The sequence below is a fragment of the Takifugu flavidus genome, chromosome 20 (assembly GCF_003711565.1).
Source record: "Takifugu flavidus isolate HTHZ2018 chromosome 20, ASM371156v2, whole genome shotgun sequence".
In the NCBI taxonomy this organism is placed as follows: Eukaryota; Metazoa; Chordata; class Actinopteri; order Tetraodontiformes; family Tetraodontidae; genus Takifugu; species Takifugu flavidus.
The window spans coordinates 11,300,821-11,326,443 of NC_079539.1; the positions used below are offsets into that span (position 1 = coordinate 11,300,821).

The 25,623-nt window shown below is 45.8% G+C and overlaps 3 protein-coding genes across 5 annotated transcripts in view; 2 read left to right on the forward strand and 1 right to left on the reverse strand.

Annotated features, from left to right (window-relative positions):
• slc12a2 (solute carrier family 12 member 2) overlaps positions 1 to 12,404 on the forward strand; it is a 26,959-nt gene extending 14,555 nt beyond the window's left edge. The window contains exons 10-27 of one of the 2 annotated variants that reach the window (XM_057017945.1): positions 30 to 190; positions 262 to 369; positions 478 to 601; positions 735 to 836; positions 2,360 to 2,515; positions 2,963 to 3,062; positions 3,670 to 3,781; positions 4,163 to 4,303; positions 4,412 to 4,518; positions 5,014 to 5,093; positions 5,357 to 5,500; positions 6,025 to 6,072; positions 6,912 to 7,034; positions 7,137 to 7,248; positions 8,312 to 8,398; positions 8,881 to 9,016; positions 9,112 to 9,179; positions 9,345 to 12,404. In XM_057017945.1, coding sequence (XP_056873925.1) covers positions 30 to 190; positions 262 to 369; positions 478 to 601; positions 735 to 836; positions 2,360 to 2,515; positions 2,963 to 3,062; positions 3,670 to 3,781; positions 4,163 to 4,303; positions 4,412 to 4,518; positions 5,014 to 5,093; positions 5,357 to 5,500; positions 6,025 to 6,072; positions 6,912 to 7,034; positions 7,137 to 7,248; positions 8,312 to 8,398; positions 8,881 to 9,016; positions 9,112 to 9,179; positions 9,345 to 9,480 — 2,045 coding nt within the window. In that variant the 3' untranslated portion in view covers positions 9,481 to 12,404. The remainder of the gene's footprint in view (positions 1 to 29; positions 191 to 261; positions 370 to 477; positions 602 to 734; positions 837 to 2,359; positions 2,516 to 2,962; positions 3,063 to 3,669; positions 3,782 to 4,162; positions 4,304 to 4,411; positions 4,519 to 5,013; positions 5,094 to 5,356; positions 5,501 to 6,024; positions 6,073 to 6,911; positions 7,035 to 7,136; positions 7,249 to 8,311; positions 8,399 to 8,880; positions 9,017 to 9,111; positions 9,180 to 9,344) is intronic. The other variant, XM_057017946.1, reaches the window with a different exon arrangement.
• Positions 12,044 to 15,505, reverse strand: LOC130516760 (major intrinsically disordered NOTCH2-binding receptor 1-like). The gene is made up of 3 exons (XM_057017954.1): positions 13,948 to 15,505; positions 13,206 to 13,451; positions 12,044 to 12,996 (listed from the first exon to the last, which is right to left on the reverse strand). The coding sequence occupies exons 1-3, from the start codon at positions 14,173 to 14,175 to the stop codon at positions 12,796 to 12,798; spliced, it is 675 nt and encodes a 224-aa protein (XP_056873934.1). The 5' UTR covers positions 14,176 to 15,505; the 3' UTR covers positions 12,044 to 12,795.
• Positions 15,506 to 15,508: 3 nt separating this feature from the next.
• Positions 15,509 to 24,656, forward strand: ajm1 (apical junction component 1 homolog). Of its 2 annotated transcripts, none has more exons than XM_057017947.1 (2): positions 15,509 to 15,693; positions 18,612 to 24,656. In XM_057017947.1, exon 2 carries the CDS (start codon positions 18,666 to 18,668, stop codon positions 21,918 to 21,920), a length of 3,255 nt encoding a protein of 1,084 aa, XP_056873927.1. In that variant the 5' UTR covers positions 15,509 to 15,693; positions 18,612 to 18,665; the 3' UTR covers positions 21,921 to 24,656. The 2 variants fall into 2 exon arrangements, with proteins under 2 accessions (XP_056873927.1, XP_056873928.1); XM_057017948.1 differs by lacking the exon at positions 15,509 to 15,693 and adding an exon at positions 15,904 to 16,043.
• The last annotated feature ends 967 nt before the right edge of the window (positions 24,657 to 25,623 follow it).

The following is a 25,623-nucleotide window of genomic DNA, read 5'->3' on the forward strand; positions in this document are numbered from 1 at the left end:
TCTGCGTCATAACATAATGTCCACACCAGGATCCTGCATCGTGAGGGAGGCCACTGGAAATATAAACAGCACAGTCAGCTCCCAGTTCGTAGCCAACTGCACCGATGCTGCCTGCAAATTTGGCTTCGACTTCTCCAGCTGCAAGAATCCTGCGGCTGACTGCAAGTACGGACTCCTTCATGATTTCCAGGTATGAAGCAGCTGCGTGAGGAAGAAAGGTTTGGTTGGTCCGACCTGAGCTGACGCTCGTGTGTTTGTTAGGTGATGAGCATGGTTTCAGGATTTGGTCCAGTCATCACTGCTGGAATCTTTTCTGCCACTCTGTCCTCCGCTCTGGCCTCATTAGTCAGCGCACCCAAGGTTTTTCAGGTGAGACCACCAAGGCCATGATCAGCGCCACCTCACATCAGTATTGTGTGACGTGAGCCTTGTTGTTGCATCTATGAAGACGGCCGTTGTGTTGTCATGTCCCCACAGGCTCTATGCAAGGACAACATCTACCCTGGTCTGGGCATCTTTGCAAAGGGTTATGGAAAGAACAATGAACCCCTCAGAGGCTACATCCTGACCTTTGGGATCGCTCTTGCCTTCATCCTCATTGGTAGGACAGCAGGCACGCCTGTTATTTCTGCTGTTGAGGCATTTTTGAGCTTTTGTGTCGTTTAGAACCGTAGATCACACAGCAGGTTGTGGAGAACGCCCAGATTTGATGGTCTGCTGCCTTATTCTTGCAGCGCAGTTGAACATCATCGCCCCCATCATCTCCAACTTCTTCTTGGCCTCCTACGCCTTGATCAACTTCTCTGTGTTTCATGCGTCACTGGCCAAGTCGCCAGGTAAGATCTCTGCCCTGACGTGATGAAGCAGCAGGCTTGTTGAGAGCCCCCGCCCACATGGAGCAGTGGCCCTCACTGGTTTCCATACAGCTGCTTTGCTTCTTGGTTAGCTAAACCAACTTTACTATAGATCCACAGTGAGCCTGTTGATTACTGGCATAACATTGTGGATCCAAGTGTTTGTAATTGGGTAATGTTGGTTCATGCTGCCAATAAGAATTCCTGGTGATGCATGCGCAGATCTAGGCCTCCATGAGAAATCTTGATTTAAGCTTTGGGATTCATTGGTTACATAATGGAGGGGAAAGTTGAAATTGATCTATGGTGTTGTTACCTGTGTATTTGATATTTTTTTAACATGGGATCAATGACGGAATCGGGCTACGTAATGTGATGTCTCTCATTTTCACTGTCCAACTTTAAAAACGCTTAAGTTGATGGTAACGCTGCAAATATGTCCTGATTTAGTGGAACCCATACTGACAGCTTCCTGACCTGAGGGCTATTGTTGATGATTGATCTAAAAGTGAATGATGCGTCTCTAATACACAAAGCTGTATGATTATCTCCTCATCATTCTCATCTTTGGAATCGATATGAGCTTCAGACACATCGGCATGAATTCCTACATTAGAATGTGACATTACTCATGTATTTGGTCCGTTTCTGACTAAACTACGTAGTGTGATATGAGGGGAAGGGTGGTGGGAGCAGAGATCATACCAAGCTAAAGGACACTGGAAGGTTACTCGTGGATCCATCTCTCAAGCTGAAATTTGTTGAAATATCATTTCCCGAGGCCGAATGAGTCCAAAGACGAGAAACATCATGTGGGCTTTCTCTGATATTTCAGATGGAGATTGAGATGTAATGAGTGTATGTCACTTCATTATGTTGAGTTCTGTGCTTTTTTCCCCCCTCGATACCAAAGCTCTAGCAGAACACCAGGTACAGATTCCGTCAGACTCTTATCTGTCTCTAATTGCTCCCAGCAGGCCGTGTAATTACATGGACTTAAATGGTACATGACGTAAAGCTAACACAGACGTTAGCAAACGTTCCAAACATTTGAAACCTTTTGCATTCTGAACTCAATCTCTCCCTTCAGGGGGCAGACCATCAATGTACCCTTTATGTCCTGTTTGTGTTCATACACTGTGTAAACTCTCACTAAAATCCCATTAGTCTAGTTTCTGTGATAAATAAATACAGTAACTAGTACTGGCTGTAATGATCCGCTCTCTTGTCTAAGTGCTAACTCCCATTTTTATTTTTAACCCCACACTTATCCAACGATAACTTGATTCATGCTTTTTCCACCATTTTTAAAACCATGTCATGGGACATGTGACAAGCGTGAAGATAACCGTGGATTCTCTAAAATTCCAGTTCAGATTCCAACATTAATTCCACAACTGTACAGCTCATTAATATGGCAAACGTTGTCATCACCTCCGTATCACGTGAACCACCTGTTTGTCCAGCTCTCATGTGTTGCTGTCTGTTGTCATTGGTGACGTTAGGATGGCGCCCCAGCTTCAAATACTACAACATGTGGGTCTCTCTGGCGGGAGCTATCCTGTGCTGCGTGGTGATGTTTGTCATTAACTGGTGGGCGGCTCTCCTGACCAATGTCATCGTCCTGGGACTTTATATCTATGTCAGCTACAAGAAACCAGGTGAGTGAATCCAGCAGGATGCTGTCTCGCCTTTCTACCAGACTCCTATTGTGCTTCATTGTGAAGAATTACAGGGCACTAAGAGAACAACTAGAAATGTTTGCAGTGTCCCAGAACCATGAAGCCGTCGTGGGTTTATGTGCTCAGCGTTGGTGTCTGATGTTGAGCTGTCGTGCTGTTGGACCCAGTTCATTGCACCTTTTCAAACAGTCCTGCTGTCCTTGCAGCTCTGCACAAACACCTGTATGCACACTCTCTTTGACACATAGCCCCCCCCCCCCCCCCTCACCCACACACACACACACACACACGTGCACACTCCCCCACACAAGGTCTCAATAACCGTGACACCGCATGGGTCAAAGGATTTTTGTCCCAGCAGGACAAAGCGTGCGACACGCTCGCTGTCTGCGCGCTCTCTGACTGCATGTGTCCTCTCTGGTCCAGATGTGAACTGGGGCTCATCCACCCAGGCCCTGACCTACCACCAGGCTTTGACCCATACTCTGCGCCTCAGCGGAGTGGAGGACCACATCAAGAACTTCAGGTATGTCTGATATAAAACAAGAGATATGAACTCTTACAAATAGGCCTTAAATGCTAAATATGCCGAGAGTTTATTTGGAATATTAAAAATGATGTCATCAGGGGGATCAGACCAGATATCAGTCTCATCTCTCACTTTGGAGGGTCGTGCATTTTAGGAATATCTGACGGGTACAACCAGAGAAAAATCATTTCGACACGTTTGTCCTCTTCATCCACGTGTAGCCAGCAGGGGTGTTCTTCAGCTGGTGTTAGCGACAGTGATGCTTTGGCAGCAACCGAGGCAGAACATTAAAGGCCATCAGATGGTGTCTCCAGGATGTCTTTCCTCTCACTGCCTCCAATAAGTCTTGTAGTGTATTTGACATAGTCCACTACTTTCCACATGCAGCTGTTGCACCTGTTCTCAGGAGAAAAGGTTCAGCTATTATTTAGCATGTGGGGGGGTCATTAGTGACATGCGGGAAGAGGTGAGGTGGCTGCAGCACCAGAGAAGTTTGGACCCGGTGCAGCAAAGCCAGTCGTTATCCACTAGAGTGTGTGTTCAGATGTGGAATGGATGGCTGCTTTAAACACTGCTGTTTTCTTCTGGGTGTGTGTCTCTGTAGACCTCAGTGTCTGGTGATGACTGGTTACCCCAACTCTCGGCCGGCTCTCCTGGACCTGGTTCACAGCTTTACAAAAAATGTTGGCCTGATGATCTGTGGGCACGTTCGCATGGTGAGCAGATACTCCTGTTTCCTCTGTAATTATCACATTATCACTCTGAAGAGCAGAATAAACCATATCTAATTACATTACCCAGCAGCTGTGGGACTCACCTAAACTCTGTGGGCTCATGGATCAGGTGCATTAACTGTGTCTGAGTCCCTTAGCGAGTGGCTCTGCAACATCTTCATTAAGTGGTTGACAAATGCAGCTTGTTGTCCAGCTGATGGCTGCAGCCAAAGCACCTCCCAGCCGCTGGGATTCAGCCTGATCCAGGCTTCAAAAACAAGTGTATCCTGGCCAGCGGGACACAGTTTTACTGGATGTGCTCAAGGTTAATGCATATTCAACTTTGTGTGTGTGTGTCTGTGTGTGTCTGTGACCTCACCACAGGGTTACCGAAGGCCCAACTATAAAGAGCTGGCCACAGACCAGGCCCGGTACCAGCGCTGGCTGCTCAAGCATGAGTGCAAGGCCTTCTATACTCCAGTGTTTGCAGAGGACCTGAAGCAAGGCACCCAGTACCTTCTCCAGGTAGGTTCCCTCCTGAAGCAAACTAGTCCACAACATTAGGAAGTGACCTCAAGGTGGCTCCCTATCAAGGAAAGGTTGAACTTCTTAGGAGTGTCATTTTGTGTTCAGGCTACGGGGCTTGGCCGTCTGAAGCCCAACACCCTGGTGCTGGGCTTCAAGAATGACTGGAGGGATGGTGACATGATGAATGTGGAGACCTACATTAGTATGATCCAGTAAGTAACTCCAACCTACCGAACTGCGGCTGCAGCGCCGTCTAATTCCAAGTCAGATTCCTATAAATCCCCACATTCCACCCCTTTATGTTTTTATGTTCCTGTTCATAAACAGGCCCTGAAATGACTAAAGTAGCTGATATTTTCCATTTAAAAACTCCTGGCACTATTGAAAGCAGGTCGGAATTCATGTGATTCCTGTGTTTGTGATCAACCCTCAGCCGGTCATGTGAGAGCGGCTGAAGGATTTAAGGCTCCCTGATTATTCCGGTAAATCAGGGGGATTATGAGCTGAAGGTCAGAGATGGTTCCGTCCACCTTTATTAAATGACTTAATAGGCTTAGCTTGTGTCCTTTGCCTTCAGTGCTGTTGGCACAGGATAACGTGTGCGGGAAAAATCTGGATTTCATCTTCTTTAAAATGTTCTCGTTATTGGACACTTGTCCATTTGTCCACTGCTGTTGAAACACAGTTTTATTCATTTCTCCTCTCAGCGACGCCTTTGACTTCCAGTTTGGTGCCGTTATTCTGCGTCTGAAGGAGGGCCTGGACGTGTCCCACATCCAAGGACAAGGTAAAGAGGAATCAGTCTCATTTTGGAATGAAGCTGGAATAAATGGGATGGAAGCGATGTGATTCAGTGGCGCATGTTGCCCCGGAAACCTGGTCGTTCCTACAGAACCCCAAAGGTTCTGATTGGAATCAGTGGGACACCACAGGGTTTATTCAAGGGTCTTTATTTGAGTTGAAGGGAGCTATTAGCTACTAGCTTCTGTATTTCTGGACCACAGGCTCCAGACTTTGTTTCTCACAGTCTCCTCATGTTCTCTTCCTCAGACGATCTGCTGTCCTCCCAGGAGAAGTCCTCCGGCATGAAGGACGTGATTGTATCCATAGACACCAGCAAAGACTCGGATGCGGACTCTTCGAAGCTGTCCTCCAAGGCCACCAGCCTCCAGAATAGTCCAGCTATACAGAAAGGTCAGCGCCAACATCCCCAGTGTTACGATGAATTCCCCAAATCTGTTCGAGACCTTAATCCAACACCCACACACACACACACACACACATACACATCTGTTCACCACTACCGTCATCTACTAATTGTGACCCGGTGGGAAGCGTCGCCATGGAAACGTGTAGTCACAGGAGAGAGCTGATGGCAGCCCTGGTGAACACTGGTTCCTCCTCTTCTGTGTGGCGTTGGCTCGTTCCCCCGGTGGGTGCGTGGTCTCTCCGGGTTCTCCAGACGGGCAGAACGGTGACCTTAATGGTGACCTCAGGGGCTCAAGGTGGACATGTTTCCTTCCTGGAGGAGGAGCGTCACCTCCTGTCTTTAGGTCCAGAGGAGTGAAGAGGAGCTTGTGACATGACCATTTTGTGACCGCGCGTCTTGTTGTCCTGTGGTGTCGTGTGTGATGAGGCCGCCGTGCACGTGGATGGCTCCTGCACCAGCACTGAGCCCAGTTTTGATTATTTTGTCTCCTTTTGTCTCACACTCCCAGATGACGATGATGATGGCAAAGCTCCAACTCAGCCCCTGTTGAAGAAAGGCAGGAGATCCACTTTTTTGGTTGCTTTGTGATCTTTTTCTTGCTTTCTGTCTTCTGGGTTTCTTTAATATGCATCATTTACTCTCAATTCCTCCCTTCATGTTATCTCTTTTTGATTTGGTTTTTGCTACCTGTCCCCGTGTGCCCCCCCACTCGTCCCGTCTTTTCAGCTTTGGGGAAGAACGTGTTGCCGTTTCTCCTCCTTGTCGCCTGTTTAGCGTCTTCACCTCTAACAGAACGTGTCCGCCTGCTCTGTGTGATGGTGCCTCTAACTAAATCTCCAGTTTTTATCACTGCTCTTGGCCAAAATAGAGCTTTTTTTCTTGCAAAGGTCCTTCTTTCCTGTTCTTGTCTTTCCTGGAGGTGCCAGTTTGTGTGCAGCTTCCTCCCTCCCAGGGTCAGACTGCTCCCTGTTTCTGTGCTGTTTGCAGCTTCTCTCCCTGCCTGTTTGCTCTCATCCGCCGTGACTCCACTCTGATATAACCCCATAACTTGTGTGATCCACTTCCACGTTCAGACCTGTTCCGCTGAGGATGAGAACCGTAGAAATGAAAGATTTCCACACTCCCAATATAATCAAGGGAGCCATGAAATCTGCTCAATAGTTGATGTTTTTTCTCAATTCATGAGTTAAGAAGTGATTTATTTTACAGCAGACAGACACACGACTCCAATATTCTAATCTTTTAACAGTAATTCTTTACAACCGTATTTAGCGATGGTCTGTTTTAATGGGATCAAAAATTGGTCACTTCTAGTCAGTTTTGGAGAGGAGGATATAAAACTTGTCCAGGATGCTGAAATCTCCTCCTGAAGCAGCTTCTGTGTCTCTGTAACAGACAAGAAGAGCCCGACTGTTCCTCTGAACGTGTCCGACCAGAGGCTGCTGGAGGCCAGTCAGCAGTTCCAGAATAAGCAGGGGAAGGGGACGGTGGACGTGTGGTGGCTGTTTGATGATGGAGGTGAGGGAGACGCAACAGCTCTGTCCTGCCAGGTGGACGGATGATGGACGGGTGAGGGACAAGCGCTGGGCTGTAATTGTCTCCTCTGCTGTCTGCTAACAGGTCTGACCTTACTGATCCCGTATCTGCTGACCAATAAGAAGAGGTGGAAGGACTGTAAGATCCGCGTCTTCATCGGAGGAAAGATCAACAGGATTGATCATGACCGCCGCGCGTAAGAACTCTTTAACCTTAATGTTTAAAGCTCACATTAAAATCTAAAGGTGTAACCAGTCGGCTGATCTGTAGACTCACTAAGCTGTTTCCTGAGCTAATGTGAGCAGCAGAACTTTTTTATAGTTGTATGGAGATGATCTCACTGAACACAGAGGACACTCACACTCCATTTTTCAAGCTTTTCTGAACCGCAATGGATTCTTTTTGTTCTTCAGCTATGAAACTGAAGCATTTTATTGCCGTCAGTCTCCAGTCGGGCTCACAAACCTCCACAGTTCTTCCAGTTTGTCTCTGAACTAAACACAATCGTCTCTTTGTTTCCCAAAGCTGTGCAGTCTGTTAGCGGCCATGCAGCCTGTTTGCTGCAGCAATGCAGCTTGATAGCAGCAGCCTTTTAGCAGCAGCCTTGTTAGCATCCCTCCCATCTGCTGACAGCGTAACACGGCTGTTTCTGAAGTCAGACGTGTGGAGTTCAGCCACATCGGTGACATTTATTCAAGTGAAGATTTGAAATTGGTTAATTTAAAATATCAAAGTCTTTAAGTGATATGTTTAAGTAAGTAAAGTAAAAGTAAAACACAAATTATTCATGTGTTGAAGCTGTAATGGAGAGAATATTGACATGGTTCTGCCTTAATCCTGGTGCATGTGTGACCTGTATCTAGTGAAGCACTGACGTGGTCTTTGTCTCTTCCTTCTTGGTGTTCCCCCCCATCGCTCTCTCTGTCCCCCACATCTGACTCCTACACCCTTTTGTTGGATAAATTTAGCTTGGAGCAGAAGCCTTTTATCTCTCGACGTCAGCACAAACCTTTCTCCACCTCAGTGTTGCCCACTGACTTTACCAGCTGTTAGGCCTCTTGATCATTTCTGCTGTAATAATATGAACACGCACATCCTTTCTTTGACGGCCCCTCCTGAAGAGATGCTTCTAGATGTTCCTCTGCTGCTCTCAGCTCTCCTCACATCCTGGATGTGAGAGCAGGAAGCGGTTTGTAGTTTGAAGCCCTATTTGGATTTTATTATCTTATTATTTTATTATTATTTTATTATCTGTGCAGGATGGCCACCCTGCTCAGCAAATTCAGGATAGACTTCTCAGACATCACCGTGCTGGGAGACGTTAACACCAAGCCAAAGATGGAGCAGTAAGTAAATAGTCCTCTGATTTACCATCAGATTGATCTTTAAAATAACCTTTGACTGCCTTTGAAGCCATCTTCAGCCACAACTTTAAAAATGAATATGTAAGAATGATACACAACAACAGAAATAGCTTTATTTCTTTGTTGGCCTTTATGTTATCATGTAGAATCAGTTGATTTCAAAACAGTCCCGGAGTTCAGAGCTGCTGCATCCAGCTGGTTCAATCATTGGAGACACAAAAGTTATTTTCAACAGATTTGCTGCCCAGAAACACAGGAAATGTGAATCGGTGGCTCCCTCTTGTGGACAGTTGGAGTAATGGCACGACACAATGAGCCAGGGTGTACAGATCGGGAATTCTAAAAGTTCTTTTTCTGGTTTTAATCGCCGACCCTGGGGTCCAACATCAAATGTTCATGTATTTTTAAGGTCCTAAAACACTTAAAAAAGAATTTGACCTCATTTATGGTGTTGTGGCTCTTAGTGTTTCTGCCTTTGAGGAGTTGATCGAGCCTTACCGCCTGAAGGAGGACGACCTGGAGCCGGAAGCTGCTGAGAGGCTGAAGAACAGTGAACCCTGGAGGATCACTGACAACGAGCTGGAGCTGTATCGAGCCAAGGTCAGAGGGCGCTGAGCACACTCCAGGAAGCTGCCGCGGCTCCTGCTGGTCGCTCCTAGCGTCGTCTTCATGTTCCCCTCTGTGTTCTTGTGCAGACCAACCGGCAGATCCGCCTCAACGAGCTGCTGAAGGAGCACTCCAGCACGGCCAACCTCATCGTCATGTAAGCAGCTTTCTGCACGTTTAGGACACGGTCCTCCTCAGAGGACGCGGCCCTGACGGCTGGGCTGAGACCTGCTCTGCTTAGAACGTCTGGTGTTAAAGGAATGTCCTCGTCCTCTGAGGGGCTAATCTGAACATCCCTCTCACCTTCTCTTCCCTCTCGCAGGAGTTTGCCTCTGGCCCGGAAGGGTGCCGTGTCCAGCGCTCTGTACATGGCCTGGCTGGAGGTCTTGTCCAGGGAGCTGCCCCCCATCCTGCTGGTGCGCGGCAACCACCAGAGCGTCCTCACCTTCTACTCCTAAACGCACAGGAAGGAAAGAACAAAGCTTTTACCATCTCCCCGAACACCACTGCTTCCTGAAGCAGGTCCACACACCCCCTAGTTCCAGTCCACCATGTAGAGCTGCACCATAAGAAACATTTGAGGGTAGAAAAGAGCCCCAGATTGAGACGCCGCCTGTCACCGACCCCTGAAGGAGACGCATCCTGTCAGAGTCGGGTGGTCCGGAGGCCCCCCCTCGTCTCTGTTTTTATAGTTGACTCTTCTCTTTTAACTCCACTTTACTCATTTCTTCATGACAAAGTGAATTTTAGTCTTAGATGCTGATAATTGTTGTGGTTGGAAGAAGATGATGTCCTTGAACCCTGGAGCAGGCGTGTGTGATGCAGCAATAAGCACCATCGTTTCAGTCGTGAGGGGAAGCTTTGCATCACCATCTGAAGCCTTATGGATGTGCCTTCAGCTCAATCAGATTCCAATAATCCTAATCCCTGTTTGACTCTCTATTAGCGGGATGCAGCTTCTGATCGTAGCTCAGTTTGACTTTTCTTTTGTCTCTTGGGTCCTAGTTTTATCAGAGTGGATGAATATTATTGGTGTCCACATCAGTGCATGAAACCTTTCTTTCCTTTCTCTTCCTCCCACCCTAATGGTGTTTATTTTCATCTGTCCTTTTTTAAATTGACTTTTAAGTCTTCCTTTCGCAGCGACCTGCAACTCCTCCAGCTGCTCCACAGAAGTCACAATCATTCAGGCGCGCTGCCTAAAAAAGAGTCTCAACTGCGTCAGCTGGTCGTCCGGCAGAGGTGCGAACGCGGCGTTTCCATCGTGCGCTGATGGTCCGGATCATTTCCTTCTGTACATAAAGTGACGCGTTGACCCAACATGCTCGTTAAACTTTGCCTTAATGTTGCACCGAAGGATTGTCGTGAGTTTTCCCTCTAAGCCGTACTGGCTGCAGATGGCTGCTGGGAGAAGCACTGGAACAGAGTTCTCCACTCTGGGAGTTCACACATGCATTCAAGTTTCCTTCCATACCCCACCTGCATCAGTCTGTTACAGCGCCCCCTGTAGGTCCGCTTTTGTCCTACAGTGGTCTAGAGTTTTGCACTACTGTCCGTTTGGTGGACTGCTGCTGTCCTGGTCCCCCCCTCCTCCCGCGGGACCACCTGCTGGCAGGACGAATGTCACCTTAGATTGTGTTGGAAGTTGAATGAACACACGGTTTACCTCTATGCACACGACCTTCTGTCACCAGAGTGCTAAAAAAGGTCCACGTTCTCCTCCTTCAGGCACGTTCCATCGGTGGCTCCTGCTGCCGGCTGAATGCCGAAGCATCCGGCCCGGTTGATGGAGTCTTGCAGCACATGTGAGGGGGGAGAACTTGGTGGTTCCTTAGGAAGGAATGAGTGAGCAGCAGCTGTCGAAGCTGCTGCTTCCTGAATAATGTGATCACGCGGTAATAACACACTAACTACTACTCACTAGATGGATTTGGGATCGAGTGGAGCTTTGCAGCAGCAACGGCGTCACTTGATTCACGTCAGGCTGCAGCCACAACAGTCCTGCCTTCAACAACAAATCCCAACTTTATTATCTGTGAAAACAGCCGATTCCATTGTTTGCTTCTTTCCCCACAATCCAGCTCATCTCTAAAATGTTGTTCCTAATCACGTTTTCCTGAGTGTTGAACCAGGACTGTAATGAGATAAATGAATGTTCAGCCAGAGCTGGTTCCTTCTGTTGTAGGCGGATAAATCAGGAATGAGAGGAAGTTTTCTGACAGCAGCTTTTATAGAAGCAGAACAGACAAACTGCGACTTGATGAATGGAAGAAACTATTGTCTGCTCACAGGTGCAGCAGTAGAAACCGTTAGCGTGTGTGGTCCCTCTTCTGTCTTCCCAGCATGCACTGCAGCGGTGCAGCGCTGTCCTGGTGGATCTTAAGCACGAGTGGCGTCAAACGTGCTCGCTCACCATGAGAACTGTTAGCGGAGCAGCCCGGCTTTAGTGCACAGCAGAACCTCTCCAATTCTCCCAGCTCAGGGTTGGATTTCCAGGAAGATAGGACCAGAAATTTCAGAGGGAATCTGTGCAAACTGGGAAAAACCTGGCGGCTGGATAACATTGACTCGCTCACGGGTTTCAGGGAGGAAGGTCGAGTAGTTGTGCCTGCTCAGCACAGTTACGGAGCTGGAGTGACCGATCCACCCTTCACACTTAGGGAGGAGAGTGTGTGTGTGCGCGTGCATGTGTGTGTTTTAACGTGTTACACACATCAAACAGCAACAGTGTTGCAGATTAACACTGATTTACTGTATAAAACCACATAAATCTGAGCTGGAGAAAGAGGAGGTTGTGTCATATTAAGCAAAACTAAAGCTTCAACTTTACAACCAAAAAGGGGTGTGTGTGACTGTGTGTGTGTGTGTGACTGTGTGTTCTCCTCATTTCTGTCCCTGTAGATTCTGACTGATTCAGTTCCATCTGTGGAGCCCCGTTCACGCTGTAATCAGATCCCTCACTGGTTCTGTGCTGATCCACCTGCAATCACACGTCTGTAAATAAACTTACTGTAACCAACATCAACTACAAAGAGAGGAACCTATTTATTTTAGCCTTTTCTCCACTGCTCCTGTCTTAATCTCTCACTTCCTCTTGTGTTTGCATGCTGTTTGTGTTGCTTCCTTTGCTCCTCCCGCGCTTCCGAGCCTTTTCCCCTCCGAGTGTGTCGTTCGCTCTTCTTTTGGAAGCCTTCGGAAAAGACGTGGCAGCAGAGGAAGGTAGCTGGAGTCCAACCGGCCAGATCGAAGCAGAAAGTTTTCATACGCTGTGTTGTTGACTGTCACAAATATGCTTTTTTTCTAACGTTTTAACATTTATGATTACCAATACTTTGTACAACTTTAATGCAATGAATAAATGAAATAAAATCAGTTAGTGGAACTCTGTGTGTGCTGTGCTGCTGTCGCTGAATTCACTGATGATGGATAAACTCGACTCATTAATTCATTGTAAATCAGGTTAGCAGCCCCCTGGTGGCGCCGTTCGTGTCTACCTCGCGAGTTCTTTCACATTTGCTCTGCACCAGAAAACGAACAAATGCATCAGATTTGTTATTGAAGTGAGCTGAAAACCTCCAACTGAGTTCTGCCAGTTTAGATTTGCATTCCGCTGCACTCAGCGACAGGAGGCGCTGGTGTCACGTGTTGCAGTCAGGAAGGATGGACGGAGGAGGTAAAAACCGAGTTTTAGAGAGAAAATTTAGTGGAGCTGGTGGGAAACCTTCTCTGTTCTGGGAGGTCTTCGTGAACCTGCGTGGAACCGCATGACTCCGTCAGCTGGTCCTCTGTAGAAGCACCACAGGGATCACAATCACCGTCACCACAGCACCAATGGACACCACCGCCAGACAGAAGAATCTCCAGCGGCTTCTTCTCTTGAGCTGAGCTTCCGTCTTCTTCAGCAGAGAGTCGAATCCTGGCGTGTAAACGTCCTCCAGCCAGAAGTCCAGATCTTTTGGCGTTTTCTGTCCCTCCTGTGGAAAAGGCAGATCTTTCCATCACTAACGTCAGCTGTTCACCAGATCAAACATTCACACGCTTCGAGACAGATTCAAGGTTGGTCAAAGTCAAACAACCTTCCGTTGCTGGAGTGACCTCTGAACCTGTTGGACTCCACATGGACCTTCTTATCACCTTTGAGTTTGCACCAGAGGACAATTAACCTGCTGCCATGACCTCTCACCTTCAGATGTTCTGCCAGGCGAGCACATGTTCGTGTGTTGTACTCTTCAACCGTCCAGGAGGGTTGGACCTTCACGCTGTCCTCCTCCTCCACGGACGTTGGGGCTGGAAACAGCGGATTCCTTTTAATGTTGGAGGTGAGAGCGTGAGAGCTGATGTGCTTCTCCAGGTACCGGTCCACAAAGGTGACAGCAGGGGTCTCGGCTGCTGCGGGAGGTCTCCTGTCCGTCTTTGGTCTTCTGTCTCTCTGAGAAAAAAGGCGAACCATCATGAGCCACAGAGGCTCTGCAGCACATCTTTAAAGCACCTTCATGGACCATGAAACCTCCGCAGCTCCCTCAGACTACTGCTAAGTTGAATTTCAAGCTCCGTCTTGACCCTCAGATCCGCAGCAGTCATGGATCTGATTTATCTGAGTTGCTGCTGATGAAAATGTTTCCAATACCAATGTTATTTGGACCAACGTTGAGCCCTTCCTCCTCTAAACTCTGACCTGCTTCACTCACGCTATGATCAGATCAGTTGCAGGTGCTTTTACTGCCACAGGGGATCTGAAAAGCAGCTGTCAGACCCAAACGGACCCGAGTGAACTGGCTGTTAAAAACGCAAATGAGCATGAGCTTCTGCAGGCCCTGACAGAAGTCCCACCGTGAATCTGGGACATGATGTCCTCCAGAGGAGCTCTCAGTTCCGTGGCCTATCTGTGAGGAGAGGAACCAAAGCCAGAGAAAGACCAGTCCTACCTGGTCGTAGACCCTGTTCTGCCAGTGTCTCTGGGTGAAGAGCAGAGCTCCAACCTGGGGCGCCCCACAGGAGGCCGGCAGCATCCTGACGTCCAGCTGGAGGAACTTCTCAGGGTGGTTGTTGTTGGGGAGAACGCTGATGTCCATTCTCACCCACAGCAAACTGGCTGTGTCACCTGCTAGCAGCCGGACCTGAGACACTGGCGCCGTCCAGTTCAAATAATTCATGAGGAGGAGGGATCAGCGCACAAGTGTGTAACCAGACCTGAGGCAGCAGACCCTGACCTTCATCACGAACCACACCACCCAGCTTTTCTTCACATTACCAGTACTTCTTATTTTATTTAAACTAGAAGCATAAACATGGTTGCTGGCTCAGAGAAGCAGCCAGAGGACAGAGGAAGACTGTCCCTCCGTCCCAAACAGAAAGCCAGCCAGCAGAACAGGAGTGGCGCCAGGCTGCAGCTCCGACGGGCTGAACTGGGTTTCTCAGGCTGCTGATGTGACGGGAATGTGAATGAGAGAGGAAGAAAAGAGACGGAAGACAGAAGAGAGACGGCTGGAAGCTCTGTGAGTGTCTCCGGTATCGCTCTCATCTGTGGACACAAACGGCTTCAGGTCCATCAGGCAGCTGATTCAAACATATCTGGGTGGACACGAGTGTGGAAATATGACAGTTTGATAGAGTGGAGGACATGTACTGGTTCCAGCATGGGTGAAGGACAAGAGCTTCATCTGGTTACCTTTGACAGGGAGGACAAATGCTCTGGTTATACTGGGACAGAGGGGCTGAAATCAGTGGTTACAGTGGGACAGAGAGGATAAAATCACTGGTTTTAGTGGGACAGAGAGGATAAAATCACTGGTTTTAGTGGGACAGAGAGGATAAAATCACTGGTTTTAGTGGGACAGAGAGGATAAAATCACTGGTTATTGTGGGACAGAGAGGATACAATCACTGGTTATTGTGGGAGAGAGAGGATAAAATCACTGGTTATTGTGGGAGAGAGAGGATAAAATCACTGGTTTTAGTGGGACAGAGGGGATAAAATCACTGGTTTTAGTGGGACAGAGGGGATAAAATCACTGGTTATTGTGGGACAGAGGGGATAAAATCACTGGTTATTGTGGGAGAGAGGGGATGGCTCAACTGGAGACACTGAAACAGAGGCAACATGAACATAAATAAATGTTGATCTTTGCTGTACTTGATACAGCTTCTACAACATTTACACATTATTTCAGTGCACTTTACATCTTTTGGTCCTGATACAGACAAGATATTAATATTTTGCTGGGATATCGTGCTGGTTGCTTTTTGCTGAGGGACACGTGGATGACAGGATCAGATGTGGATGGAGAGCAAGGTCATGTGTGTGGGAGAGCAGCGAGGATCGATTCTGCCCTGATGGCAACTCCAAAGTGTTAATGTGCACAACAGATTTGCTCCATGATGACAATCTGTTCGTCACTGACGTGCAGATGGAGGACGGAGGCGATCAGGCGGAGGTTAAAACGTGCTTCTCTGAAGGCGGGCGGTGGGGGTGGGGTGGTGGTTGTGGTTGTGGTTGCGGCCACATATAGTGGCTGTGGATGGTGCAGTGGGGGTGTGCAGCAATCCGCCAACGATTTGGAAGCAGAGGAGACTGCACATGTCCGATGTCGCCATTTGGGATCGCGCTCCGGCACCGCGCAGCATCCGCGGCGGAGATGGACGAGCGGAGGTGCAGCGTCCGGACCGATGCGGTAAGACCCGCAGCTCCAGGGCTGCTGCCATGCACACGCCGACAGCGTCGTGAGGAGAAACGCACAGATCAAACCGCATTTGCAAGGCTGCGTTCGGAGGCGGCGACGAGGTTTCATCACTGCGGCGGCCGCAGGACTCCGAGCGTGCGTGATGTTCGGGCCTGTGCGCGTATCATGGCGATTTGCGCGGCTTGTTCGGCGTGATCGTTCATTTCCCTGCTGGCTGTTGTTACACTAACGTTCCCTTCCTGGAAGAATGACATCATCCTCGCCGGGATTGTGGCTGCGGGCAGGCCCGTGCGCGATCTCTGTAGGCAGCGCGCACGGGCGCCATCCGACCTGACGGATTGGTGTGTGAGCAAAGTTCATTTCATTTCTGAGGATTAAAACCCTCTGCACTGGCTGTTGCCCTGCAGACAGACAGACAGACAGACGGACGGACAGATAGACAGACAGGCAGGCAGACAGACAGACAGACAGATGTTGTCAATACGTGAAGAATTTACACTCAACAAATGTGTATAAAACAGTCGTTTTATTCATATTTCCATGTGTTGGACAATCAGATATGCAAATGTGCAAATTCAGGCGGATCTCTCTTTAAAGCAACAGTTCACAACAAAAGTTAACGCGACATTTAGACCCAAGTAACAGTTGATGGACATTCATTTTAGTAAACCGTAAAACGTCTTTACAGTTTAGGTGTTATTAAACATATATTACGTCACTGTGAGCATGGAATAAAGTAATACTTGTGTTGCTGCAGGTAACTCGACTGATCCAACTCAGTCAGGCTTTTTTGGGAGTGTTTGACTACTAGCGTGAGCTCCGTAAAATGAACAGAGTTGATCAGCATCTCCGCCACCAGGAGGCGCTACAACAGCCAGTGCAGCATTGCAGGGCTCGATGCCCTGATGAGATTCCTGCAAAGGTGTTCACATAGAAATATGAGTGTCTTCAGGACACCTCTGATATGGATGCGTTTGAGTCAAAATTATTGCTATTCATCTGATTCCATCTTCACATCTCAGAGCATATTTAGAGCATCTGCTCACATTTCCAGACAGTGAGTTCACACATATTCACGCAGCTACTCAGCTCAGGGTTTAATCTATTTATGAACTGAAACTTGTTTCATTTGTATAAAGACTCTATTAGTTTGTCACTCTGAAGTCATGAAGGTGATTTAAATGTCTTTGGATGTTGGTTCCTTCATCCACATCAGTGTCTCAGATGATGTCATCTGTTTGGAGAAATGCACCAGTTTCTGGTCCTGTTGCTGCCGAGAGTAATTAAAGGCCCTTTTAGAGTCCATTTTAATTGGTGACTTGGATGGATGATCATAATCAAAAGTTACTCCAAGGGAGACTAGAGCCTGAGGAGATACCATCTCCTTACTCTAGATACTCCCTACTCTAGATTATAGAGTAATGCTGTGACCTAATCCATACCTGAGAAGTCTAGGACCAACACAATGACCTCTGTTTTGTCCAAATTAAGAAGAATGAAATTCGTGGACATCCAAGGTTTATGTCTTTAAGACAGGCCTGGAGCTTCACTAACTGTTGGGTCTTTGTATTTCTGCTGCTAAAAGATATGTGGTAAAGGCAGCTGGTAAAAAGTAAAAAGGGTTGGTCCAAGTACAGAACCTTTTGGAACTCCATGGCTAACCCAAATATATAAAGAAGAAACATTGTTAATGTGAGCAAACTGTTATCATTCAGATAAATATCATCTGGACCTGCTCCACCAGAACCAGTATATAAACCAATTTACTGTCTGAAGCTCTGAGAAGAGCACAACTAGGCTGAAACATTTCAATTAGACCGTTCCTCTGCTGTTCCTTCTCCAGTAACTGAGTCACCACCACCTTTTCAAGAACTTCAGAGATAACAGGGAGGTCCGATATACAGCAGACCTTTATTTCATTCAAGTGTGTGGATTGAGGGACACCATGGTCTGTGTAAGTCAGGGGTAGATGACCTGCTGCAAGGAAAAATGCATTCTGAGATCTATAGAGACACAAGAGAAACTGAGAATCAAGATAAGTCAGGTTCCTAAAACTCTACATTTTTCATTTAATGGTTGCTTGATTTCCTTTTTTCTTGCATTTTATCCATCACAACCTTGAAGTTATGGTCACCGAGCCTACCAGACGATAGTGGTTCATTGAAAGGATGATCTGAATGAACTGTCTTGGGTTAATAACATACTTTCATTGGGATCCCTGCAGTAGTGTTGCAGTGCAGAGAAAGCTGAGCTCCCTGTAAATACCTACAGTGCATTATAAAAACATGCTCAGTGACCAGAAGTAACACTACTACTGCCACTAAAGAGGTGACATCCATCTATCCATTAGCCCTTCTCTTCAATGAGAGGACAGAAGAGAGACCAGTAAAGGCAGCAGCCACCATTTTAGAAAAGAAGAGTCAATTGTTCTAGCTGAATCCCCTCTGGCTATCTCCCAATTCATGCTACTAACTATGCACTATTTTAATTACATTTCATTATCAAATGGACTGATCAACATACAAACATGACTGGGGTCTCTCTTATGTGATTTTCTCTCCACCTTTCATCTCCTAATTTACTCTATAACAACAATAATGAATAACAGTTCACATGAAGTCCATTTAATTAGCATCTTATTAGTCCACTTCTTTAAAGAATACCATCCAATGACTTTTTAAAATATATTGGACAGACCAATAAAATGTTATTGTTGCCATTAGAAAATAAGGGTCTTCTGTAACATTTTGCCCAATCTGAGCACATCCAGACAGCCACCAGAGCAAATCTGTGTTACATTTGGAGGAAATATAAATATGTTAATATGTTTTGGAAATATTTGCATGTTGGTTGAAAAACGTATTGCTGAGATAAATGCCAATAATTATTCTCCTTGTTTGCCTGTCCAGGAAGGATCAACATTAAAGGAACTTCATCGAGAATACTAGTGGAGGCCCTCTAAGATGACACGGACGGACCTGGCTGACAAATTGTTATCAACTGTATATCAAAACATAAAAGTGATCTCAATTTTTCAGTGCTACAAGTCTGTGCAATCTAAGAAATGTAATTCTTTACATTACAACACGTTAGAGAACATTAATATCAAAGCCAGAAAAAGGTACTGCCACATTTTTGACTATAAGTCACTGGAGTACCCAAAACTGAACAAATGCTCCATGGAGTCCCCATACAGGAAAGTGGACAGGTATGCAGTTAATCCAGATGTTGCATGGAACACTCTGGGTCATCAGCAGAGGTATCGTTTTTCTGCTCCAGACATTTTTAGCTATAAATTAACTCCACAACCAATGTCTGCAGACATGGCCAGTGAGGTACCCCTCTCTGACCAGAAAAGAAGGACGAGGTCAAAAAGTGCTCCTCGGGTGCCTACCAGAGTCACTCCTTTGCCTTGTGAAGAATCTTCGTCTTCAGGCAGAAAGGGTAGGGGTTCCCAAAGGGCTTCACGAGAATCTTCTTGGAGACCAGAAATGTCACCACGCAGAGAGTCCTCTTATGTGTCAACTCGGGCACATATGCATGAAGTCCACCCTATTAAGTTGCAGCCTCAGAGAAGCAACGGTTCTAAACACTCCTCCCAGTATGTTGCTGACAACACCGATGATGGAGGGCTGGATAAACCTGCAACTAGTCCTCATGTTCGGTGCCGGGTGGACATCAAACCCGATGAATCGCTGTTGCATTATTCACGGCACAAAGAGGCCACACCCGATAGAGACGTATCCTGGCAGAGACACCACAGTGGAGGGACTAGGAGTCTGAGTGTGCCTCGCCATTTCTCCTATTCAAGAACACCAACGCCCACTGATTCTTTGGGCACAGAGAACAGGCAGGCTTTTCAATATTACCAAAGTATGCCAAACAGTTACTTACCACCTATTGAGATCCCCGTGCAAAGAATGCCTTCATCGAGTGATTACTATGGAAGAGAACGAAGAGCTCATTCCATTCCCAATGTGCCAACCAAATTCTTTTATGCAGACGACTCCTCACTATTGTCTAGTTCTACTCCGCATCCACAGTATAAAGGCTCATACTATCCAGATGAACGCACACCGTATACCCAAAAAGTGCAGTATGTGCAAGATCCAAGGACTCAAAGAGTGCATGCAGTAGCTCCTAGACCTTATTATCCTGAGATGGAGCCATATCCATATCCTGTGCAGCCAGGGTATCCTAAAGCCTACTCAGCAAATGACCCTGGACAGTTCATTATACAAACACCTCCATCAAGGATATTTTATGGTGATGACCCAAAATCTCATCAAATCCAGACTGCCCCACCAAGATTTTATTTTTCCAGAGACGTGTATCCAATGCCACCAGCGCATCATATCCCAGCAAGGGCATATTACACCGAGGGTCGAAGACATGCTAGAGTCATTCAGCCACAAGCAGATGACTGGTATGGCTCAGATGTTTCTTGCTATTCGACAAATCCAGCCTCCTATGTATCACAAGTCACCCCAACCAGAGTTCAACAGGAGCCCGTTTTAACATCCTGGTATGCCAACCCATGTGTAGAACCACAAAGAATGGGCACCGATTCCAAATCATACTCAAGATCTTGGGACAATATTCTTAACTCTCGCGTAGAGAGGGAACAGCCTTACTCTGTGCAACGTGGTCAAAGCTTTGATGACCTTCATGAGTCCAGGAAGCCTGAAGCAGCCATGGGTGACAAGCCGCAACCAGTGGTAGTTAATCTCTCCAGTTCACCAAGACGTTATGCAGCCTTATCAATTTCTGATAACTCACTAATTGACAAAAGCCCAACAGAGACATCGAAGAGTACAACTGGTAAACACTGGTTTGTGACCCCTGAGATAACGATCACTGATAATGACATTCAACCTGGGAAAATCAACAAAATTGAAGGCCGATCTGCCAGTTGGGATGTTTTTGACTCTGATGTTCCAGAACAGCCCGATTTTCAAGCCTCAACCAAAGAGATCACTCATGATAATGCCTCACTCCAGCAAAGCCTTGAGCAACTCGATGAGCTTTTGGCAGATCTTGTTACTGATTACAAGCCACCTAGTAGAAGGGCAAGTGAAGACATTCTGGATCAGCTAAAAAAGTTAATTGATGAAGAAGAAGCAGTGTCTCTGTCTAGGAAGGGCTCCAAGGTAGCTACAGAAGAACCTGCTCCCCTTGACAGACAACCAACTTCAATAAGAATGAATCCTGATGCATTTCGAGATATAGACGGAGCCAGTGATGCGATGAAAAGTGTAGATGAATGCTCACCAGATCAGAGTCCAGATGAGGATGATACAATGATGTGCTCTAACAACAAATGCCGCAGGACAGAGACTCTTTTTAATGCTTGCTTATATTTTAAGTCCTGCCACAGTTGCTACACCTACTACTGTTCCCGTAACTGTCGCAGGGAGGACTGGGACATTCACAAAGAAAGCTGCTTATATGGAAGAATTGGCAGCACGTGTCGTCACATTATCAAACACTGCAGGGAGACTGTTGATGTGCACAAATGTTTCTCCCGTATTGCCAAAGTTGGCTACCTTTCTCGGGGTAGAGGTGTGCTTTTTCTTGGTTTTCCAAACCCTACATCATCCAGCAATTTCCTGCAATATGGCCTGGATAGTCTGCCGATGTCCCCTACATACCTGTCTCTCCGAGAGCTTGAAAGCTTCAAGGACAACCTGGGAGAGTATTTTAAAGAACTACAGGAAGCAGGTAAAGAGTACGACCCAAATGAATGTTTCATCTTGAATGTATCTATTGCTGTTGGTGAGCAATTGCCTGATGGGCCGTCACCAAGAAACCAAGCTCCCACTGTTAGAAAATATGCCAAGGTAGCACTGGCCTCCTTCAGCCCTGAGAGAAATGTTCACAAGAAAGAGAGTGACATGGAAACATTGATCCTCACTCCACCGCCAGGAACTGCAGATATTGACAAAGAGGGGGAGGTAGGGAGGAAGGCCAGGGAAGTGTGTTTTATCAACATACAACGAGAGCTAAGAATTCGAGGAGTGTTCCTGCGACACGAATTCCCGCAGGTTTATCAGCAACTCTGTGAGTTTGTGGAAAATAATAGAAGATTCACACCTACAACTATTTATCCTATTGACAAGAGGACTGGGAAACAGTTTATGTGCATGATTATGGCTGCCTCTGAACCCAGGACTTTGGACTGGGTAGGCACACCACATCTACTAGATGACATTATGTAACTGCACCTTTATAAATATGCATAGAAATTTCTTTTTTTAAATGCAAAGTTATATTTCCATGTCTGCTTGGTAGCTTGAACAGTTTGTTTGTTAGAGGTGCAAAGATAATATAGTTATTTTAGTCACCCCAACAACCAATCAGTCTCTCCGGGGTTTCACAGGTTCTTTATTACAAATCATTATTATTATTATTATTACTATTATTATTATCATTATTATTATTATATTATTATTATTATTATTATTATTATTATTATATTATTATTATTATTATTATAGAACATATGTGCTAAATGAAGTGTCAGTGACTCAATCAAATTCCAGAGTTGCTTCAAATGACCTGCAAGTGAACTGTTGATCAAGAATCCAGGAGGGACTGAATAATCCAGTTTTGACCCATGGACTGACATTTATACTTTTCTTTTTCCATTTGTATTGTTAGAGTGCATTCTTTTGTCATGGATTGCTTTAGCAGGTCCTTATATTGATTTTTTTTAAAAATATTTTAGCTAGAACTGTATGTTGTTCTAGGATACTTAGATCTGTTTCAAGTGACTATTTTTCATATAAGACATTAATGGCATATCAGGCTGAAAATGTTCAACATTATTTTCTTAGCTACACAATTACCTGCTATGCAAAGTTGCTTAATGAGTCAAATCATTTCTGTAGAAAGAGATATTCCTGTTATTTTATCCTGTATTTTATCAAATACATCTGTACAGAGTTCATTTGTTAGGTACAATCTTCTATTCCAGTGTAAATCCTCATCAAAAACAATGAAATCAGATTAAGAGTTAGTTGTGTTACTTGAAAAATCTATTTAAAGAAAGGCACAAAACCTTGTTGTTTGAGTAGGAATACGTTACTTAAGACTACAATGATGTAGGTACAGCAGTGAAGGTATGAATTCAGTTGTTCTTTACCTCTGCCCTCGAGAATTACTGGAGCACAACTGGACTCAAACAGCAACCTCTAAAACGGTGCCAGTTACCAGCCACACAGTAGGTGTAGGCCTGTACTGTTAAGTTTTAAACACTGTGAAGACTTATGTGTTACACAACAAAACTTGATAGAGTATCCACAATGCAGTGATCAGCCATATCTTTATAGCTGCGTGTTTGAAAGGGCCCACTGAGCCACACTGATCAGGCTGTTAGACCACATCTGAGAGCGAGCTTTAGTATCTGGCAGCAGGAGCAGCGGCGTTGACGTACTTCTTCCTTGGACCAGCACATTACGTACGCTCCGATGGATTGAGGTCTGGATGCTTTAAAGGCTGAGGCAAGTGCTTAGGCCAACTCGGTACAATGTCCTGACCCTGCTCCTCAGTCACCCACTGGCCTGCATTCACATCGCTCCGGGCACAACCCAACCCACTACTTTAACCCTTTCCTGTCACTGGTGAAAGGCGGTGAAAGGAGGTGGTCATTTGAGTGTCGTGAGTTGTGAGTGTTTGCAGCTTTGCTTGTGTCTGACTGTACCAGAGAACACAGACCTCTTCCACCCATGCTAACGCTGAATAGGCATACATAAAATCTGTTGAGAACAGTACAAAACTAATCAAATAAACCCAATGTAAGGCATCAAATGTGCACATGTGGATTTGCTAGCGAGTCTAGAACTCCAACTCTAGGCCTTGAATTTGTTTTTCTGTTGCTCTACTGGGCAGAAACAAGTGCTTTTGCCAAGGAAACTGGAATTCCACCCCTTCTTTAAACCCCACCAGTACCATTATGGTAAACATGTTCATTAGCATACTGGAAAAATATGTAATGCATTTCAAGAATCTGAGCAGAACATGGGCCAAAGCATTACACTGCCTCTACCAGCTTGCCTTCTTCCTATAGTGCTTGATGATGCCATCTCGTGACCAGGTACAGGTTGTCTCAGAGGCCAGCATTTACGGTCAACTAGCTCCTTCACAATCATTGAGCCACGCGGCCCGTAGCCCGTTATTGGGTAACCACTTCTTCCACATTTGAAAAAAACTTGGTTTTTAGCAACGCTGTGAGGTTTCCCGTGCTGACGTTTGGGCTTCTGTTATATTGTTATGGCTGATCCGTATGTGATTTGAACAAAGTGAGCCATGGTTGGCCCAGTAGCTATTTGGTGCATAAGTGCTTGAGAAGATGTTGTGTATTTGTACACGTTGCATTTATCACGCGTGTGATTCATCTTGTCCTTTTCCCCCAGTTGCAGTTTAAAGTTTGAGCAACATTTATCAATGCAACTTTGCCATGTTGCCTAATCTTTCTGTATTGAGTAGATTTTGTTTTTATAAATCTTAAATTTACTGCCAGCACAATAACTCCAGCTAGCGTCATCCTCATGCTTTTTTCTATTAGCAACCATCATTCTGCATATCACTCTTTCTTCCCTGTGGAACAAAGTGAGGCACATTTCTATTTCAAGGTCTGTTTTGATCTGACTTTTACTTGTTTGGCTGCTGAGTGATGCTGTACAGATCCAGAGGTTAGTGCATGTGACTCCTTTTCAATGTTCTAATCAGTTTCAACCGTCATTAATTATAGACAATTGCTCAATGATGGAATGAACTTGTGGAAATTCTGAAAAAAATGAGCCTTTTCTTTTCATCAGTCATAAAGTGTCAAAGGTGATGAAGAAGAGACCTCACTAGAATATGTTGTATGCTTGTATTTTTTATACTCTCAACATAAATGTCTGAGTGTGTCTATTTATAAAGCATATCTAATAAATGGAATGGAATCTGGGGCTTCTGTCTGCTTGTTCTTAGGTCAGAAGAGAAGTCAGATTAAAAGAGAGTCAGATTACTGAGAAGTGAGTGTGGAGTTGACGAGTTTAAGACAGACGATAGTATAGCAGGATGTACTCTCAAAGTGGACAAGAAACATTTAACAAAGTTGGTCATCAGAGCACAATTCTGAGTATGTTTGATCAGATGTAAAGTTTTTAATGTGATGTTATTATGAATGAAATATGTCAGAAGATTTGGTGGTTTAAGATCATCTGATTCATTTCAAGCTCTTTTAAAAAGGGTAGAATTTAAATGACGTAAGAGGTCTTTGTTAGATAAGAGGACCACAGGAGGAGAATAAAGAGGTGCTATAGTTTATAAAAGCAGCCACATTAATGACATTAAAAATATTTCCCTCTTTTAAATTTTATATCTATGGGAAAGTCAACCTGGCAGAATATTGGGTCGCTCAGGAGGCTGGACCACCTTAATGCACAGTGGTTCATTCATGTGTGTGTGTGTGCTGACTGATGGAGGTCATGTGAGTGAAAGGAGGAGGCAGCTCTGCTTGTTGTTCTCTGCTTTGTCTTTTAGGAACAGTGATCAGATCAGAATGGTTATTTAATCAGGTAAGAGACTGATTGAAATTAGAATCCCTTTTTCAGGAGGGACCTGCAAAACCAAGTTCCAGCCATACAAGGACAGTAAAACAGAAACAGTCACACACTGGATCAGCCAATCAGGATCAGTCACACGCACCAGCTGACATTCAGGAAGTGTCCTTGTACCAACCCAAATGGTTCCCTGCTGGTGAAGTGGAACACTGGGACTCACTCTCACTGCTTTGACTGAAATGTGCACGTTCGCCAAGGTGTCACCTGCTCAGATGCTCCTCCAGCTATGAAGCAACCCAGACAGAGTCCTTCATTCATCAGGCCATCTTAAACTTGTTATAATTTGACTAATCTGGGAGAAATTTAACAT